The sequence below is a fragment of the Parasteatoda tepidariorum genome, chromosome 4, assembly GCF_982258835.1.
Source record: "Parasteatoda tepidariorum strain Cologne lab strain chromosome 4, Ptep-v5.0, whole genome shotgun sequence".
Classification (NCBI taxonomy): domain Eukaryota; kingdom Metazoa; phylum Arthropoda; class Arachnida; order Araneae; family Theridiidae; genus Parasteatoda; species Parasteatoda tepidariorum.
Genome location: NC_141758.1, coordinates 32371432 through 32392231, shown reverse-complemented (window position 1 = coordinate 32392231; position 20800 = coordinate 32371432). Strand labels below are relative to the sequence as shown.

General features: G+C 28.8%; 2 protein-coding genes across 8 annotated transcripts; one reads left to right on the top strand and one right to left on the bottom strand.

Moving 5' to 3' along the window:
• Nucleotides 1–933, bottom strand: Pfdn6 (prefoldin 6). The gene has a single exon (XM_016075064.5). The coding sequence runs from the start codon at nt 792–794 to the stop codon at nt 417–419; it is 378 nt and encodes a 125-aa protein (XP_015930550.1). The 5' UTR covers nt 795–933; the 3' UTR covers nt 1–416.
• An 85-nt stretch (nt 934–1018) lies between these two features.
• On the top strand, nt 1019–20038 carry LOC107457022 (uncharacterized). Of its 7 annotated transcripts, none has more exons than XM_043055790.3 (8): nt 1019–1136; nt 3727–5640; nt 8823–9036; nt 10435–10692; nt 11671–11829; nt 13529–13675; nt 16617–16741; nt 18316–20038. In XM_043055790.3, the coding sequence occupies exons 2-8, from the start codon at nt 3787–3789 to the stop codon at nt 19897–19899; spliced, it is 4341 nt and encodes a 1446-aa protein (XP_042911724.2). In that variant the 5' UTR covers nt 1019–1136; nt 3727–3786; the 3' UTR covers nt 19900–20038. The 7 variants fall into 7 exon arrangements, with proteins under 7 accessions (XP_042911724.2, XP_071038208.2, XP_042911722.2 ...); XM_043055788.3 differs by having other exon boundaries at nt 1108–1242; XM_043055793.3 differs by having other exon boundaries at nt 1135–1210.
• Nucleotides 20039–20800: the final 762 nt, after the last annotated feature.

Sequence of the window (20800 nt, the reverse complement as noted above, 5' to 3'; positions counted from 1 at the left end):
TAACAAGACAAAAACCAATCTTTTATTCATTTTTCCAGACAAATATTAAGTGTTTAAGTCATATCATGAAATCATTATTCAATATCGTGAAATTATTCAAGGAAATAATTTAAGCTATTATATGTGAGTTAGCAATATTAGGATTAAAAGTTACGCCAATTGCAGAAACAATTGCCATGAAAGCGTAAAACAATGCTTCAATACACATTTGAATGAGACATATTCTTTTTTTTAACATTGTTCAGAAGTTAATTATTACCAAATTATACTTATTTATTATTGAATTTAAATCATCTTCCCACATTACACATTATTAGCTGTAAGTTAAGAAATAATAGGTATGATGTAAGCTTTTTTGTTCAAAATTTAACACAGCAAGCTAATGAAGCATGGAAACTGAGAGTCTCAGACGTTTCTTACTGAGGAACTTTATGCTTTTCAGTGAACTCTTTTTGTAGATTCTGTAAAATTTTTTGTTGTTTATCTTGTTTAGAACTTAGATCCTTGAATAGTTCATCATTACGTTTAACTTCAGATGATATGAACATAATTCTCTTCTCTACGTTTTGCTTTGCTTCTTCAATATCTTGAACAACTAGAGCAGGACCTGTCATTTTGTACACTTTATTTTCAGGTGTTAAGAACTCTAACTCCTCTTTGACCACTTTATTTTCAGATAACTGACCATCTAAGGTCTGTTTAGCCGACATAACTTTCTGCATGTCTTTCTGAATAACTTTCATCTTATCCAATTCTTGAGTCAATCGCTTTTGAAATTCTTCAGGGGAGCCCATTTTTTATAGAGTTATATTTTAAGTTAAGATAAAACTGGTTTTCAAAAATAATATTTAAGATACAGATGAAATTATTTCATACACCCAAACAATTTCAATTGTGGAAAGCAACGAGTCTCTGCTAAGGGAGCTAGCATGGCGAAGTAAATATTCTAGCTTACTGCTTACTACTTCCAGGTAATAAAAATGGATATATTCTCAATGGATAGACAATTAGCTCAGATGTGAAATTTCAACACAAATACGTTTTCCTGCTTGAATAGATTAAACACGATCAGAACTACTACTTGCACTTTTACTCCGCGCAAAGTTTCGGTTTACATTTGATCATGGAAATTTTAGGTAAATTTTTTTTTCCCTTGAGTAATTTGCTTGCGCTTTCTTAACAAACTTGTTTTGCTCACAAGCTTGCTTATGTATGTGTAAAATTAATTTAATAAACGATCAGGTAACTTTATATTAATACCTGATGTCTTAATTCTTATTCAACTCTTAAATCATTTATGTAATTGATTTTATATTTTCTAAAGTATACTTTATATTGAGATATTTGTAATAGCAATTAATATTGTAAAATTTTTTTATGAATAGAATAAATAAGAATTTCTCACTTTTTTGTAATCACTTTTACTGAGAGATATCTGGGTGAAATTAACTTTATAACTTAGTTAATATTCTTAGGTTTTTGTATAAATGATTTTTTGCTTGATTGAATGAGCTGCGACTAAAATAAACCTGATTGATATTTAATTTGAAATATAATGAATATATAATTTAGAAATCTTAATCTAGGTTAATTTTTTTTCTTTTTCTATTAAATACAATTTGACTATTAAATACAATTCTATTAAATAAAATTTTTTTTTTTTTTACCAAGTTGTTTATGAAACAAAAAAAAAATAATTAGTTAATGCTAATTATTTCAAAATAGCAATTAATGTGTATTTATTTACTTTTACATTGTTAAAACAAAACTTTAGGAGTAGAATAATGTTATTTTTTTTTCACATTGTAAAGAAGCTTTTAATGTACAATGGTTCTTAATTTCTTATATGTTTATTTCAATTTAATTCCTTTGAGAATATCATAAATTTTTTATGTTAATTTTGGTTACATATCAAATTTCAGTGCTTCGACTAAAACGTTTAAAGAAATTTGCGGACATTCTATCAGATGACAAAATTATTATTCAACCTTAAATTTAATACAACTTCTGTAACTATAAACTGTGGAGATATTTCCATAATGACATCTGTTCATGCTCACTAAATTTGGCAAGGAACCAAAAGGATTTTAAATATTTGCAAAGATTTAGAAATAAATAATTTGGGGTTTTTCTAGCCATGCTTTGAGTTGGTCCTCTCATGGGATGTTATTTGTTTAGTTTCCAGAATTTGCCAAAACTTTGCTTAGATACAAATATGGTGATATTTTCAAGACTTAGTACCTTTTACATCTTATATAAAAAATATATTTAAAATGATGTTATCCTTTGTGAAAAGAAAAAAAAAATTATTTTAAGGCTTAAATTAAAATTGGCTGACTTATAAGGGTGTTATGAAGTGTTGTTTTACTGTTATTTGTACAGTTTTAGAATAAAATTATATAGGGAGCTGAATCTTTTGAAATTATATGGAAAGGGTCTGAGCCCCTTTAAATCCTATTGAGTCAGCACCTATACTTCCTTTTTAATTCTTATATTTTATAAGAAAGAGTTTCTCAAATCATTTAATCCTTTGCTTACAGTGCTTAGTATGATGAAACTAGTCATTCTGGTTCACCTGTTATACCAGATGTAAGAAAAAGGTTAAATACTAGGGGTCTGTCCAGACATTTTGTGTAAGGTCTAGTTTTTGTAAAATTGTGAAAAAACTATTCATAATTTGAGAATATAAAATAAGCGTTAAGTCACATTTTTTCAACCAGGGTCCTGCTTTTGTGAATTTGTGCAAATTGGGTCCTGTTATTTCAAAAATTGCTAAAAACCTTTTCAGAAAGTTTTTAAATTGTAAATAGATACAAGATTATGCTCAACACTGTAAAATTATAATTTAAAAAAATTACATTTTAAGAGATAATCAGCAATTGCTGCTACTAAATTAGACATGCAACACACAATTATTTGGTATTTAGCCTATACTGCTCAATGCAGAATATTTATTTCAGACGAATAATAAAAACAAAATCACTCAGATTTTTAATGATTTTAATAGACATATTTTAAATAACATAACTTAGTAATGTATCACTTTTAATGTGTTACACATTAAGTGAACTTAAACAATTCTTAAATTTATAATATTTTACTTAAAAAATTGCCAGAAATTAATTTTTATTTACATAATATTCTATTTATTTATTTTATGAACAAATATAAATTGATCAATTATTTATTTACCAAAAAAAAATTGTGATCTAATATTAATAAGAATGCTCATACGATGCTTAAAAAAAAATATTTTCTTAGTATTTATTATTCCAAGTGTATAATACTACACTTGGAATTTAAACTTAGGGAAACTTAGTTTGTCTCAAAACGTCTTTCATTTCCCCCCGAGAAGGATTTATTTGTTTAACAAAACAATAATGCAGATAAACAAATTTGTGAAGGGTCCGTTAACGGACCCAAATTTCTTTTAAACAGACCCCTGAATACCATTTACTATTTTAAATTTTAATACTTGTCACATCATTGTTGATTATGTTTTTCTCATTTTACTCTTGATTATGACATAGAATTAAGTAATTTGAAGCTATTGAATTTTTTTTAAATGTTACAATCTTTTAAATTTAAGACTTATTGTTAATTACTTCCAAAAGTATGCTAATCAATTTTTTGAGATAGTGTAAATCTTATTAATTGTTTTGCATTAAATTTTTTTGTTTATTTTGCAATATTTAATTATTTATTAGACTACATTTTATTTTTCAGGTGTGTTGATTATACGGTTATATTCACGGTTTTGAAGGTTTATAATTTTTGGCTACCGTAATGGCTGACCTTACCCGTGAATTGAAATTCACTGCAAGATTTATGAAAGAGGGACAATCCCTAGATATTTATGAATCTTGTGTTAAAGATTTCTTTAACAACATTCCACAAGAGAAGTTAAACCATGTATCTAGGTTTAGTGAAGTTAAACAATATGTTAATGGCTTTAATTCTGATAGTTCATTATTTGATGTATCAGTTATAATTATTTGTTTTAATGTTAAGAGAGATAGTGACTTGTCTAATTTTTGCTCTTACATTATGAGACAATGGTGCAAAGAAGCAAGCGAAAATGAGTATTTACATTGGTTGATACCCGATAGCTGTAATTTCACCTTAAATAATTATAACAACCAGTATAGCAATGCAAAAGCCTCAGATTTTTCTTTCGGCACCCTACCAACCATGAAAAATTTTGTTACACAATATGTGTTTACACAGAGGCAAAATATTTCAACTATTCTTTGCTCTTTTTCTCATTTGCAGCGTCACTTTTCACTTTATGTATCTAATCGACATAAGGACGAATGTGAAATTAATGGCGAAATGGGACACAAAATTTTAATTCATTATGATTCTCTCAATAGAATAATAGCCAACATGGATCCATCTAAAGAAGTAGCTGAAATATTTTTTGTCATGGAACATCCTCCTTTTTTGTATGTTAGTTACTCAAAAACTGAGCCAGAATATGTAGATGGTGTTAATAAGTTTGCCCAAAGCAGAGTTTCAAAAGCCAAAGAACTTGAATATGGCTGTGGCAAGTTTGAGAGGACATTTTCATTGGGCTGTAGGTGTAACAAAACATTTCGCACCAGTAAGACGATAGGGCAAAGTTTGGTTTTGAGAATATCCGTTTCAGATAAATTTCAAACACGTTGGTTGATAGAGCAATTGATTCTCAGGTGTTCTGCGAAAACTGAAATTTGTTTTTCATCTTTAAATTCAGTTAAAATTAACTACACTGAGTTGGATGTTCTCAAAAAATTTCCAGCATTACCAAATAATGGAAGAACTGACATCGAAACTATCAATTTCGAATGTGAATATGCTTGGAAAGTTATTCATTCTCGAACACTGTCAGTTAAACATGAAATTGTATTGCGAAACCAACTATTTCCTAACTATGTTAAAACTTTAATGCAGTATCTGAAGTCGTGTGCTAGAGAAAAACATGATGCTGTCACTAAAGCGTTATTCTTCATAGCTGAGATGGTGGACAAGGGAATAATGTTTTCGTTTAAAGAAATATTTGAAAAGAAGTTTGAATATTTTTGTTCTTTCATAGAGTCGGTTCCTTTGCCTCCCGGAATGTGCTATGCTCGTCGAGTCCTGTTAACTCCTTCTAGAGTTCTCTTTCTTGAGCCGTATGAGCATTTTGATAACAGAGTTATCAGAAGATATGGTACTGAATACATGTTGAGAATTTCTGTTCAAGATGACAACTTTTCTAAGTTGACATTCGCCGTTTCACATAATTCTAAAAAGGAAGGAATAATGAAAGAAGTGGTTGGAAAAATTCTGGAAAACGGTTTAGGAATTGGTTCACGTAGATATTTTGTTCTAGCTTCATCGACCAGTCAACTTCGAGAGCACGGTCTATGGTTATATGCCAAAGATCCTGTTGGTAATACTGCACCGATTATTAGGGAGTGGATGGGGGATTTTAGTGGCATTAAAACTGTAGCCAAATATATGGCTAGAATGGGACAGTGTTTCTCCTCTACTGAAGAAGGTGTTCAGATAAGCTTGGACAGTGAAAATGAAATTGAATGCAAGGATATTAAAACCAAAGATGGTCATTTTGTGTTTTCTGATGGAATTGGCATGATATCTACTACTGTAGCAAATGAGGTTTGTAAGCTCTCAATTATTGCTTCATAATTTGTGTGTGAAATTGTTATTTTGGGCGTGAATCAAAAGCAGGGTGCATAGTGTTTTTAAGAAGTGCTTAAAGGTGCTTATTTTCGATTTTTGTTTTTTAAAAGCCCTTAAAGGTGCTTTTTTCATTGTGTATTTTTAAAAAGTGCTTAATTTTCCCTTTTTCAAAATGAGATTTTTCCTTTACCATGTTGATTTTAGCTGCGGATTATGCGAAAGGACACAGTTCACATTTTTCTGTTCAGCGTTTTCGCAATTCATTCAACACCAATCTATTTCGGCGCATTGTCAGTCCATAGCGTATGGAAATGCCATTCGTTTTATATGATTCAAAACTTCATGATTTTTAACAATTGTCAAAAACAATGCCAAAAGTTTTTTTTTTGTTGATATAATGGTTGAAACAAGATAAAACCATCAATTGTCAAAAACTTTCCAACCCTGCCCAATTATGATACTTTTTTAAAGTGCTTAAAAATATCTTTTGAGTGCTTAAAAGGTGCTTATTTTTTGTTAAATAATTTGGCTATGCACCCTGAAAATGCTGATTTAGTAAAATAAACATAAATTCTTATCTGTTCGTAAAAAGTGGACAAAGCTTAAAGTTTTAAATTAATGGTGGTCTGTTGGTTGGGGATCATCATGAAATAAATTATCAGTGCTCTCTCAAAACTAGCAATCAATGTAAGGAAATCAGAATTCTTTTTTTACTTTTGGTTTAATGCTACTGTTAATGTTTTAGTCTTAAAATAGCACATTACATTGTAATTGTGTATTTTATACATTTTCTGTATTGCAATCTTTCATATAAATGCTCTGATCTTAAAATATTTAACAAGTCCCAGATTCGATTTAGTCCCCACCCATAGTCTCATACGAATGTGGATGAGTGATAGAACCGGTTGAGTTGCTATCCATCTCCCACTTGCAGAGTTAGATAATATGGATGATAACCATGCAGAGTTCTATCGGCAGATATTCTTAAATTTTGTGGATTCTTTTTCAACCACACACGCTTCATATTAACACAATTTAAATATCCAACATTGTGATTCATATGATTTTTATATCAAACATCAATTTATGTGATTTAAAAGTTATACATAGCTATTCGTATTCAAACAATTTCTAAATTACGTATAAAATTAAATCTTTCGTTCTCCGTGTTTTTTCTTTATTAAAAAATCATACTTTCACACTAATTGCTATTGACGATGTAATTGTGAAGTAGTTTGAAAAAGAATAAAGATGAAAAATAAGTTATTTAGAATGCAATTTATTTATTTTAATTATTTAATTGAGCTACATTAATTTATTTTATACTTAATTAAATCGAAGAACATTTTCGAAAAGTAATACGAAAGTAGTTTTTTTTTCTATTCAAATTACCATTGATTGTAAATTATTTAGTTTTATAAAAATACATAGAATCATTGTGTAAACAAAATAAACACATGGATTCAGATAACTTTAGAAATACTAATTAGTAGGCGAAGGATCTATGTCTATCTGTGATCTGCATATGCTACCACTTTGTTTATTGAATTTACCTGACATAGTGGATAAGAAACAATTAAATATTAAGTACCTGCTGTGTACTCTTTTTTTTCCATCAAACATAGCTAAGCTAGCAAATACCACTGATGTTGTCTTGAATATATTTGAATAAATAATCTCATCTATAGTTTAATCTGAAACAAAGACAAGCACTTAACCAATGAAAAAATTCTAACGACTTTTCCAAACAATCTAATTAAAAATTCCGAATGAATTTTTTGAATGAGGGCTAAAGGTTGCTTTTGCAGCCGCTCTCCGATTTCAAGACGATAGAGCAAATTGTTCTGGAGGTATAAGAGAGACAGATAGACAAGCTCTTCATATAATTATTCAGGGTGGCCACCCACCTGGAAAACCTTGAAAACCTGGAATTATCAGGGAATTTTTTTATACTGGAAAAAACCTGGAAAAATCAGGGAAATTTGGATAAAAACCTGGAAAAATCAAGGAATTTTAAAGAAAAGCTAGAAATTTTTTCTTTGATAATTTTTTTAATTTCACTAATTTAAATTGTTTACTAATTTTCTTAATTTAAATTTTTTCATCCATTCTACCCATTTTGTTTAGACGGTAATGTATCTCCGAGCAGTACAAATATCATCAACTTAGCGATACTTTGCTTGCATCAAAATTTGCACCATTACAGCTCTCTTGAACTAGAATGCCACAAGAATGCTAAACGAATGTAGAAACCTTTGACCGCTATGGGTCTGTGCAATTTAGGAAAGATTGTGGTGGAGATGGAAGAAGGGATTAGGATATTAGCTTCTGTTTTTAAATTCTGTCCTTGGGCTGAATCTATTTATGGATCAAATTTGTTCGAGGCTTTCGTGGTAATTTTTTCCCATTTTGACAAGATGTTTTTGTATTTTTAACTTTATAAAATTTTCCAAAAATTAGTTGGTTATAATTTGATAATAATAGATTTTATATTGCACTTTTTTTCTGAAAGCTTTTGTATTCCCATTCAAAGAAATCTGTGAATTATTTTTTCTCAGCAAACCAACCAATCGCATTTTTTTACAATCGCTAACATCAATGTTTGTCGACAAATTGTTACAATTGTTGCATTAATGCTAATTTTTTCTATTTCATTTTAACCTTTTATAACATATTTTAATTTTAAAAGAAAGGTTTTTTTAAGAACTAGCTATATATTAATATTTAATTCTACTCTTTTGTTGGTCAATATATGAATTTTGATTCAAAATTTTGTACCAAAACATTAAAAAATAAATAAAAAAATCTTCCCAAATTGTCAAAATAAATCATTTCTTTCAAGATGATATGTTAAAACAATAACATTTTGAGTAAAATATTTTATAATGTAGACACTTTTCTTGTACACATCCTACACTTAATAAGAAAAAAGAAACAAAAACCTGGAAATTTTAAAGTTTTTATCTGGAAAACCTGGAAAAATCAGGGAAATTTGAAATCTGATTTGAGTGGCCACCCTGTTATTTTAGATTCATTTAAAATTTTTCGTATTTTCTTAATTGTATAATTTTAGCTCTGTCTAAAATAAAATGTTTACCTACGATTTGTTGTCTTATTTATATTGTAAAAGAGTTAATTTGTTGTTCTGTTTCTTTTAGATAAGATCAGCTCTGAAACAAAATATTGAGTTTTCTATTGGAGGATGTTTGTCCTATGAACCTTCTGCTTTTCAAATAAGATATAGAGGGTGCAAAGGAATGGTTGTTGAAAATCCTCGTTTAAAAGGAAAAATCATTGGAATTAGACCTAGCATGAAGAAGTTTGAGTGCAGTAATTCGAGTCAACTTGAAGTGGTTAAAACTAGTGCTGCCAGTAAGTTGCAAGTTTTTTTCTCCTTATCTTTAGGGAACATTCATTATTTTAATGCTTATGTATTTTTGCTATTTAGAAAAGAGAAGTTAGCATCAGGTCAGTAACCGTAAGCTTAGCTTTAAAATTTAATAATCTAAATTTTTTTTCTATATTTACGTTGAAAATTTCTTGACTTAACTTTTTTTTTCTATTGTTGTGTCGACAGCATTTTTAGTACTGCAGTTTGCATCGAAACCTACCATAAGTTGACTCCTTTATTCTAACAACAAGGGCTAATTAAAATTGTTTAATTTTTAGTAAAAAGAAAGTTTATAGTGTACTATACATACAGGCATAAATTTTAATACAATAAAATTGAGACCTTTTTAAAATTTAGCACTTAGCTGTTAAACACTTAGCTTGTATGGAATACATCACCAGGGGTTTGTTGTGACTTTTCACATCCTATCGTTTTGTGAAAAGTCCATGTTCATGAAATCATGAACTTAAAGTTTTGACCGTATTAATTCAGACCATATATATATATTTTTTTAATTGCAGAAACCAATGGTTGGTTCAGATTTTTTGTGTGAGTATTTTTTTTTTGGTGGGGGACACTTCCTAGCTCTTTTGTTTGCAAGATATAAAGCAATAAAAACAAAATACCTATATTGGTTTTAAATTTATTCCCCCAAGTTTATATTTTTCTTTAATGTTTTTTATATTACTTTATGACATGGCATCATCCCATTGTCCATAAATTTAGCTAATATTTTGAGTAAGGAACTTATAAAGGTTTCTTTTTGGTGCTCAACTGACAGAATTGTACCAAATAATTTATCTTTGAACTGAATTTTATTTTTTTTTACCTCAGGAAGGATTTTTTTAAACTAAACATCTGATAACCATAGTAGAGAAAATGGGCATACCAAAAGAAACCTTCTTAGACCTGCAAAATAGCATTATGTTTGACTTACATTTAACTCTTTGTTAGATGAGAGATATGTGCAGTTTTTCTTCTTATTTGTTACCTAATTACTAATTTCCCCTGCAGTTCAATGCTGATAACCGAGTGCCAATTGTAAATCGTGAAAAGGTACCACTTTCCAGTTCTTGTGACTGCAATAAATTTGGAAAAAAAAAACTACAACCTAGTTTTGTAAATTAAAACCTCTAATTTATCCAATATTTGTCTTAATTGTTTTTTTTTTTATATGAGTTATAGCATGCCATTACCTTATTGTCTACAAAATTTAGCAAGCATTTTGACTAAGGAACTGAAAAAGGTTTTGGTGTAGTGCTTGTATGCAAATTATTTTCCTTTGCTTCTCATTTTATCAAATCATTCTGACTTTTATAATGAATGAAAGCTTTTCTTTTTACATTAGTATAACAGTTATTCTTTTTTTCTTTTCTTAGGAAGGCTTTTTTTGAATAAACATCTGATAACCATATTAGAGCAAATGGGTGTACCAAAGGAAACTTTCTTAGATCTTCAAAGTAACATGATGTTAAATTTAATTGATTCTTTGTTAGATGAGAGACATGCAGTTTCTCTTCTTAATTGCTACCTTAATACAAATTTCCCCTTCACTTCAATGCTGGCAGCTGGATTTTCTCTGACCAATGAACCTTTTTTTCGCTCTTTAATTCTTGCCTTCTTCAAAGCTGCAGTGGGTAAGGAAAGATTACATGGCATTTCTTGGATTAAGTATAAATGACTATATACTTTCTGTATACTGTAGTGAAATTTTATTGAAATGAATTTATTAACTGTATTTTCTGCAACTAATATTTTATGTTACACAATGCAAAAAATTTGCATTGAAGAAATTTTTTTCTTCCTGTTTGATGCTTATTTAGCATGCAAAAAGGATCTTTCTTTTTTTCTAATTTTTTTTCCTTACAATACTTTTTCTATTTAAAATAAGCATTCAGTTTAAAATTTAAATTTTGGTAAGTTAGCTATAGTTTTTAGTAAAAAGTACAGGAAAAAATAAATTGTATAATTTAATTTTGATTTTAAATTTCTTTAAAACATTTTTTACATTCTTCTTTAGACAATATTTTTATTAGATGGTTACTGTTAAGAAATATTTTGTTATATATTTATATATATTTTTTATTTAGTTTTTCAAAATTAATTTTAGAATTTTTTTACTGTATATAAATCATTTTCAAACTGTTCCTTGTTCTATATTTCTTTTGAACAGGTTTTGATGAAAGAGAAAAATTTTTTAAACCCAAATAAAAGAGAGAAAATCAAAATAATAATAAAAAAAAAAAAAATTCTTAAAAAAAAAAAAAAGAAGCTAGATGCCAGAAGATTTAAGTTTTTGAATTTAAGAACCTTCAATTAGTACCTTGACATTTTCAAATTAGGTTATAATTTTGGTGTTTTTTTGAAGTTAATTTAAATTAGTTTGAAAGATGCGTATAAAGTTTCTTCTACTGATTTCGTAATTTTTCCAAATAATTTTTCAAAGGAAGGGGTGGCAAATTGATTATTTTATAGAAGATATATCACTATCATTAATTCTGTAATAAATGACATTATATGCTTTAAAAAGGGCTACTTATTTTTGCATTTATTAATCACTATTTTTTTTCTCTTTTCATTCTTTCAATCACTATTTCTTTTTCATTTCTTTCCAGCAAACTTACGTTCCAGTATGCGCGTTGCTGTTCCGGAAAAATATGGTAGAAATTTATTGGGTGTACTTGATGAAACTAAAACTCTAAAGTATGGTGAAGTTTTCATTCAGTACAGTGAAAGTACAAGTTTACAAAATTCTTCTTTTAAAATACTATCAGGTTAGTAAGTGCTAAGTGCATTTCTAAAAATAAATGTGTATTTAAAATGATCATATTCTGAATTCGCTTATGGATCTTTCATCAAAGTAAATTAAAAATTATTAATTTAAGTCCTTGATTATTTAACCGCTTAATCCTTTCACTCAAAGCAAAACAATAATTTTATACTATTTTGCTGTCAAGAGTTACCTGGGCTTTTAGTTTTCACAAAACTGTGGCTTTTTTGCACATTTATATTTTCCATCATATTCATAATTAGTCTAGAACAGTGTTCCCCAAACCCCGGTCCGCGGACCGGTACCGGTCCGTGGATCAAATGGTACCGGGCTGCCCATTTCATTGAAATTAAATTTACACCCCAAATTAAAAATATCTGTGTTCCATTAAAGTTTTATTAATTTTTAAAAAAGGGACCCCAAAAGGCACTGACATAAATTTTTGTAATGTATCATTGTCTCCGATTACCCCCAGATGGAACCGTCTCATTGCAAAGAAACAAGCTTAGGGTTCTCATTGATTTAACGTTCTAGTAAGTTAAAATGCTAAATCCCATTATATTTATATTTTGGTGTAACCGTATTTTGTTTTGAAGGCATGTTTAAGTACAATTAAATTAAAATTAATAAATCAAAATGATCTAAAATATAAACAATCAACGCCCCCCCCCCAGCGGGCCGCTGTAAAATTATCAAACGCTGACAGGTCCACAGTGATAAAAAGGTTGGGGAACACTGGTCTAGAAGGCACTGTCTAAAAATAGGCAAAACTTAATAACTCATATAAATTGGCAATAGTTATGGAAATGGCATATTATTTGCTAAAAAGTGTAATTAAAGAGAGCCTTCAAATAACTGCTTTATTTTGTGTTTATTAAAAAAAGAAATTTTGATATCCACTTAATTCTATAATTGTGTATTTAAGTTAATAATATCAGAATTTTTTTTTTAATTCACTATAATTTGAAATTAATGTTCAATTACTAAAAATAATAGAGCGAGCTGTTTTAGCAAAATATAATAATTATTGCTGTAAATGTTTTACATAATTTTATATTTTATCAAGAAAATGTGCATCGAATTGGGCAAACAGTTAATGAATTATAAATTTTCAAAAATATGTATTTTTAATTCATTTCCTTCAATTGGTATTTCAGTGACTTGTTCAAATTTTGTATATTGTTATTTAAAATTATGTAATTTAAAATCATGTAGAAATTAGCATATGTTATTATTTGAAATTTTTTCAATGACTGTAAAATAAAGTAAGAAAAATGAATAATCTTTAAAAAAAATTCTTTTTTGCTTGAAATTATCTTTGGATAAAACGAGTTTTATAATTGTGTTTAGAAACTTTCCAATTTTTTATTTTTATTTTCAGAGCTGTAGCTAAATATGCAAAAATTGAAATTAACATTAAAGAGTTTTTTGCTCTCCTGGTTGTAATATTGGGATCATATCTTGTGGCTACTCACATTATATTTTAATGGTCAGAAGTTATTCCGAGAAAAAATTTTGATTTTGTAAATTATTTAATAGTTAACTCTAAATAGCGTAAAGTGAACTCTTTGGTTTAATAAGGAAAAGTGGAACTTAATAAGAGAAAATCTGATCTATTTCAATAGATTAGATAACGTTATCAGGGTTTATATATTTGTTTTAAATGAAAACATTTATTTAAAAAAAAATCACTTTGTTTCTAGGTCCTGTAATTGTAACCAAAAACCCTTGCCTTCACCCTGGCGATGTAAGAAAGTTAAAAGCTGTTGATGTTCCAAAGTTACATCACATTAAAGATTGTATTGTTTTTCCATCCCGTGGCACAAGGCCACATCCTGATGAAATGGCAGGTAATATTTTTATAATATGTTTTGATTTTTTAAACAGTTTAAATATTTTCTTCTGAGTGTTAGTGTAACCTGTAGATCATGCTAATAATGTGAAAAATTGAAAAAGGCGTGTATTTAAAATTCTATTTTTCAGAAATTATTCGACCTATTTCGGCCTTATTTTGCCATTTAAAATTGACTTCTTTAAAATGATGTAAAAAATTATATAAAATGCAAATTTGTTTAAATTTTAAAGTTAATTTTTGCATGGAATTATATTTAGATAAACAAATTTTATAATTGCATGCAAAAAAGTTTAGAATTCACTTGAAAAATTCATGAAAAATATTCCTGAAAATTTTGAAGTACGCAAAAAGTAAAATTAACATTAAGAGGTCCAACTGCTCTCCTGACTAAAATTAGGGGTCCATATTTCCCAGATTGTGGGTACTCCTTATTTTTTGAGAGTTAGAAATCCGAATTGGTCGTCGAAAAGATATATTTATTCAGAGAAAGTAGTTTTGTAACTTAAAATATCGTCTGCTCTAATTAATTAGGATATTTTATGTCTCTATGTTAAACCATTAAGAATGAGTCTTAGAATGGGAAGTTCTGATCATTAAATCAAGAGTTATTCAGAGTGGTCTGCTTATTTTTTGAACACTGTGCTTGTACCCTTTAATTATGTCATAAGCATTCTTTATATTTAGACCATAAAAAGTGATACATATATAAAAACACTTTGTGAAAAAAGTGATAGTACATATTACTTTTTATCACCTACCATTTTGCTTTTGAAACATCATAGTGCTTTGACATCAGATGCAAATATAAGTATGCATCACTGTCTGTGGTCAGCGTGCGGGTGGGTGGCCACTTGGATCAGTCTGCGTAGGGACCGAGGGTTTGCGGTATTGGTCCTCGTTAAACTATTCTACCGTAAATTGCTCGACTTCGCGTGCAGGTCGTTGGGCTACCGAAGCGGGGATGCCATCCCCTCTGAAGAGGATCAAAATTGTGATGGCATGTCTTCGGATCATCCTCAGGGATGTTTCCCAGACCGCCACCAATTGAGCCCATTGTGCAGCTCTAGTGCGACGTAAATGAACAACAAGAATGAGCAAATATAAGTATTTATATTATTAATTTATTATGGTCATAAAATAGCTTCTTTCTGCTAAATAAATGCAATTATTGAAAAGCTTTCGCTGTCTCTTTTTCGTTTTGAGAATATGCACTGTTTTTTTTTTTTTTAAATGATGCTAGTCACAAATGGGTTAATAGGAAAAGGTTATAACTATGCATTACATTTAATGAAACTAGACTGTTTTCATTTATACACTTTAACAATAATTTAAGTTGCATTTTTTTGTTTTGCCGAAGTAACTCTTAGGAGAAGGTTTGCTTTATATCAATTACATTAATTGCTTATACAAATGCTTTCAATTTTGAATTAAAATTTATTGTGTGGTGCCAAAAGAAATTAAAGAAAATAATTCTCCCATGCTTTGAATAATAAGTGTAAGATGTTTTGATAACCAAAAAAATAAATTAATTAAATTAAATAAAAGAGAAACCTTCTCTGAACCTTCTTCAATTCTCTGCAATATCAAAATTTTAAGTTTCTCAAGTAGCTTGTATCTTATTTTTTTCTCATTGGGTTGTATTATACATAATTTTTTAACGCTTATTATATTGTATTACAGTTTTTATGTTTTATTTTTGATGAATATACTATAGTGAACTTGGTTTATAGTGAATTCCCGGATATAGTGAACGAAATGTTCGGTCCCGTGCCTTGCTATACCCGTATTATGTTATTTTTTGTGGATATAGTGAACCAAAGAAGTGATGAAGTTGGATATAATGAACTTTTTTCTGTCTTCGACTGATTTTTTTCTTCATTTTTTTGTAATAATTTTGAAATTTCTACTTCAAAATAAATACATATACCGATTTTTAAAACCATCTATAGTGGAGAAGGTAGCAATAAGCACTTTTTTCTTGTTTGCTTCTTTTATCTTACTTTCCCATCCCTAAACAAATCAAGTAGATGTTTCCAACCCAGGCAGATGATGCACCTGTAAGGTGCCAGTGGGATCAATATGCATTTTCTATCAGAGGGAATGAGTAATTATTCATTATTGGTCAAAGAGTTGGACACTAATATGTGTTGATAAGGCCCTCATTTCAACTCCTTTTTGCTCTCAGTGCAGTTAAAAAGGCCTGCAAACAAGTGTCTCAAATTTAACTATGTTGAGCAGTAAACATTATATGTTCTCCATTGATGATAAAATGGGCATAAGCAGAAAAATTGAAAATGGATGTAATCAAGCTGATATTTGTAGGGAATATAAACTATCCAAATCTACAGTTCGTAACATATGAAAAAATAAGCAATTAACAATTTCTGCTCATGAAAAAAATTTAAATCGCAGAAAAAAGTTGAGATCACAAGGATATTGAAGGTCAACAATCTTCCAGTATCTAGACAAATGTCGATGAATTTTCTAAGCGATTTTATGAGATTACTTTTATGTGCTCGAATGGCAGGTTAGACAAGTTTAAAAATTGGGCTAACAGAAATTCAGGAAAAATTATCTGAGAGTTGGGAAATGTTTCCATATCTGATGTTGAGGACTGCTCAACAGCTAAAGATTACTAATTTCTTTTTTTGTACGCAGGACGAAGAGTAATAGAAAATAATAAATTTTTTGCTACTACATAATATTTTTCTGTCATTTATTTGAATAACGTGTAATAAAAGGGAGGAATTTGGGAACCATTAGTTAAATTGCCCACATAACGGATATAGTGAACTCCCGGTTATAGTGAACCAAAATTTCGGTCCCTTGAAGGTTCACTATAGCGGGGTTTGACTGTATTAATTATATAGCAGTATAACAGCTATTAAAAACTTTTTTAAGTAATCATAATTGATAAAGTTCTTTGTAAATATTAGGCTCAGATCTGGATGGAGATGAATATGTTGCTCTTTGGTATGAACCTTTAGTGTTTCAGAGAAACAATTTTTCACCAATGATTTACCCATCATATGAAGAAAATACCAAGCCTAGAGAATTTACAGTAAATATATTCAGACTTTTTATTTTATTTTAGAATGTATTTGATTAATATTTGGAAAAATATATTTTTTAATAACCATTTTACCTTGCAAATAGTTTTGCAAAATTTCATATTTTTCCTTTTTTTTTTTTGTTTTTTTTTGTTTTATAGAATTATGTATTCATTATGTTTAAATGTTTTTTTTTTACAACACAAAAGTTTTTTACAGTGTTTTAATAAGTGCTATTGTGCATTGCTTGGACAGAAAAAAGATTTTGTTAGAATAAGATACTGTTTATATATAGAAATGATAAAAATAAAGATGTTTTTTCCCTTCATCAATCATTTCAATTAACGTTAAAAGGATTTGCAAACATCAGTATGTATGAAATGTGCTTTTTTTAAAGCATTTGTGGCTAAATTTTCTTGGACTTTCATCAATATCACTTTTCATTTTTTCTTGCATTGTATTGGAACTTAAATATTAAAAAAAAATGGATAAGTAGAAAATATAATTAATAAAAACATTTTAAATTATACTTTTGTTTGAAATAAGTGTGCAATTTTTTTTCTGATTAACAAAAGCTGATAAAAAATCAAAACTGTTTTAAGAATAAAGCATTTTCTAATTGAATGAAAAAAATTTTTAAATCCTATTCCTCGCACCATTTTTATTATGATTTTGGAATTTGCCTCTTGTTTTTTTATTCAATAACTAATTATCTAATTTAGTAATTTAAAAATAATTATAATTAAAAAAATATAATGTTAAAATTTAATAATTAGTTATAATTATTTTAAAATTATTAATTATAACTAATTATTAATTTTAAAATATTATTTTAAAAGTATTTTTACTAATCCTTTTGAATGTATGCTTATGTTAATAAATCCTGTAATTCAAAATTAATATGACTTATTTCTCACCTAAGTAAAGATATATTTTTCTCAGACGTTATTTTATATACATGTACAGTACACAAAAGTAAAAGTTGAATACACAAATAACTTTTGATCTAATAATCAGTCTGGAAAATGTAATCTCAATAGTTTAGACAGAGAAGCTATCAAAAATTTGTACCCCTTAGTTTTAATTTCCCTTTTTGCTTATTTCATAATATCTATAAACTAGTTAAGTGTTTCAAAAATTTGTGCACATAATTATTTATATAATTGTATTCTATGCAGATAGTAATTTTTAAATACTTTATTATTTTTTGTTTTGTAATAGTTGAAATTTTTATTTTTTTTGAAAAGTTATCAAAGAAAATTTTTACATCATTTTGAAGCATGTTAGTATAAGCTTCAAAACAAAATATTTGACAGAATTTGGTTAATTGTTCGTGAAAAATATTTTTATCACGCATTTCTTAAAATTTATTGATGCAAAAATTATTCGACTGATTAAGATAGAGTCCTAATGCCTTTAAATACAATCATTGAATCGAAATTTATTCAGGGGGTATACTTTTATTTTGCACACAGTTATTTTGTACGCAGTTCAGAACAATTCACTTGATTGCTGTAAATAATTTCTTACTTTTAAAGGTGTTTCTGAATGCAATCTATCCATGCAGTAAATTTTTCTTTTATAGGTTTCCGACATGATAGAATTTTTCTGCCATTACATTCAAAATGACTGCATCGGTTCTTTTGCTCATGCGCATCTTGTTTGGGCTGATAAACTCGAGGGAGGAATTTTTTCAAACAAATGTATGCAGATAGCTAAACGTTACCCCTATGTTTTGGATTTTGCTAAGCATGGCACTACTAAATATTTGAAGAAATCAGAGCGCCCCGATCAATACCCTGATTTTATGCAAAAAGGACTCAACGGTAATAGCTACCACTCTAAAAGAGCACTAGGATCACTGTACCGTGCTTCTAGAGTATTGGATGCTTGTTCCAGTAAAATAAATTTGGCAGCTGAATCTTTTTCATTTGATCCAGATTTAGATTACCCAGGATGGGAGAAATATAAAGACTCTGCCACTGAGCATAAAGAAAAGTATTCGACTATGGTAATGGCAATTTTAAACAAGTACTCGCTTCAGAGCGAATCAGATGCCTTTTCTGGTTTTGTTGAGCTGGAAGTGAGTAAAAAATGGCGCCAAGAGAGCACAAATGTGATTAAAGTTGTTAAGTGCTACATAGATAGCATCATGCATGATTTTAGAGGTAAATTTTTTCAAGATTTGGAAGATGAGATATCCCAACTTGAGTTGGATAAAAGTGAGAAACAGCATATAAAATATCAAAGAGCATCTGCATGGTACATGTGTTCCTATGGAACAAAATCAGAAAAAATTCTAAGCTTTCCTTGGATTTTAAGTGATATATTAGTGGAGATCAAATCTTTAAAAAATAACACATTACCACACAATAATTTTCTTCAAGATATTGATTCTGACATACAGCAATGCCTGTCATCTGGCATTTTAACCGTCAGTAGTATATCTGATAATACTTGTTATTGTAAGAATGTTCTTCAAGCTGTAGTAACTAACTGGCTATCTACATCTGGGCTTAATATTTGGTCCGAGGATAACCGGCAAACTTGCAAAGAATGCAGCGGGAGAGTGCTGTCCTATTATATGACAGACAGTAAAGAGTCTTGTTGTAGTGTAACTGAAAGAGACATGTGTTCTTGTAATAAGTCTTGTTCTCCTATCAAACTTATTCTCAAGTTTTTAAAGTTCTTTGTAAAGAAAACAAAGGAATCTCTTGGTAAGTGCGTTGAGGACTGTGATGGTTTCATACCGAGGAATCTTCAAGAGTTAGCTTTGCAAACTTTGGCCTACGTTGCAATTACCCGTGACATTAAATATCTTGGCTTGCCATTTGATACTTCGAACTGCAGTAAAAACTTCATTGCAGATGCTGTTGCTGGAAATATGTTTGAAGAAGAAGGTGATCCCATTAAAATTCCTGTAAATACCACTGAATTGAAAGAGCTTATAGAAGAGCACTTAGAGGACATTAAGGCTTATTTGAAGAAAAATTCTGGTGTTAAGTTTTTGGTTTTGCGTCCAGAAAAAGACATTCACGATAAAAATTGCTTAATTGTGAATTCTGTTGGAAAGAGTTTTGAGCGATGGAACCTCGAAGCAATTTTATTGGATCCCGATTTTACTAATGTTCTGAAAAAGGCTCTAAAGCCCTTGCCTATTATTAATTAATGTATTTTTTAAAAATATAATGAATTAATTAATGTATTTATTTAAAATATATTTTTTAAAAAAAATTTCTGGCCTAACATGCTTTTTAAATATAGGCTGTTCTGCAATCACTGACCTTAATATTAAATACTATTAGAATCTTAGTTGTAAATTAATGTAAATGCTGTAGCTGAATATATGTTGAAGAAAAAGGTAACTATTAAAATACCATAAATACCGTTGAGTTGCTTATAGAAAAACACTTAGAGGATGAAAAATGAGCAACTACTAAAGAAAGAATGATTTTTAAAATAGTGAAATCTGTTTGATTGCCTGATGAGACATAGTGGGGCTTCTAATCATGGCATTTCAACTTATCTCTATTTTTGTTGGCAATAAAACAGGTATTGCTGTATTTTATCTTGGCTTTCACTACAGTGATTTTTTAGATTTTAATACTCAAATACGTTTAATACCATTAAACAAAGTTTTTCCATTCCATGTCAGTTTATTCAGCCATTGAATCCAACAGAAATTAGTACACCTATGGAATTATCAATACTGATTTCAAAAGTCTCCTTAATATTGGAATTAGTAAAAGGGAGTAAAAGTTGTTAGCTTTTATACTTTTGCTAAAATGGCTCTCTAGCCCCCATTTCGATTCACGCACTAAGCTCTATTAATACATGTAACTCCTCTTAAATCTGTCCTGTAAATATAGTTTTTATTTTGTTTTGTGCAGAATAAAGTAATCTAAACATAGTTTTATATAAATTTCATAGTTTTATATAAATTTTATATAAATTGAAGCTTATTGATTTTTACCCCTTGACTAATATTAAATATCATTGATATTTTTGAAATCAGCAACAAAAATTGTGTAAGCGAAATTATTTTATTTAATAATGAGATGAAGGATGCC

What these genes read in the sequence shown, in the direction of transcription:
- LOC107457022 (XM_043055790.3), top strand. Translation starts at nt 3,787, where the DNA reads ATGGCTGACCTTACCCGTGAATTGAAATTCACTGCAAGATTTATGAAA. An exon ending in CTACTACTGTAGCAAATGAG is followed by an intron (nt 5,641 to 8,822) that starts GTTTGTAAGCTC and finishes TGTTTCTTTTAG; the next exon opens with ATAAGATCAGCTCTGAAACA. An exon ending in GGTTAAAACTAGTGCTGCCA is followed by an intron (nt 9,037 to 10,434) that starts GTAAGTTGCAAG and finishes TTCTTTTCTTAG; the next exon opens with GAAGGCTTTTTTTGAATAAA.
- Pfdn6 (XM_016075064.5), bottom strand. Translation starts at nt 794, where the DNA reads ATGGGCTCCCCTGAAGAATTTCAAAAGCGATTGACTCAAGAATTGGAT.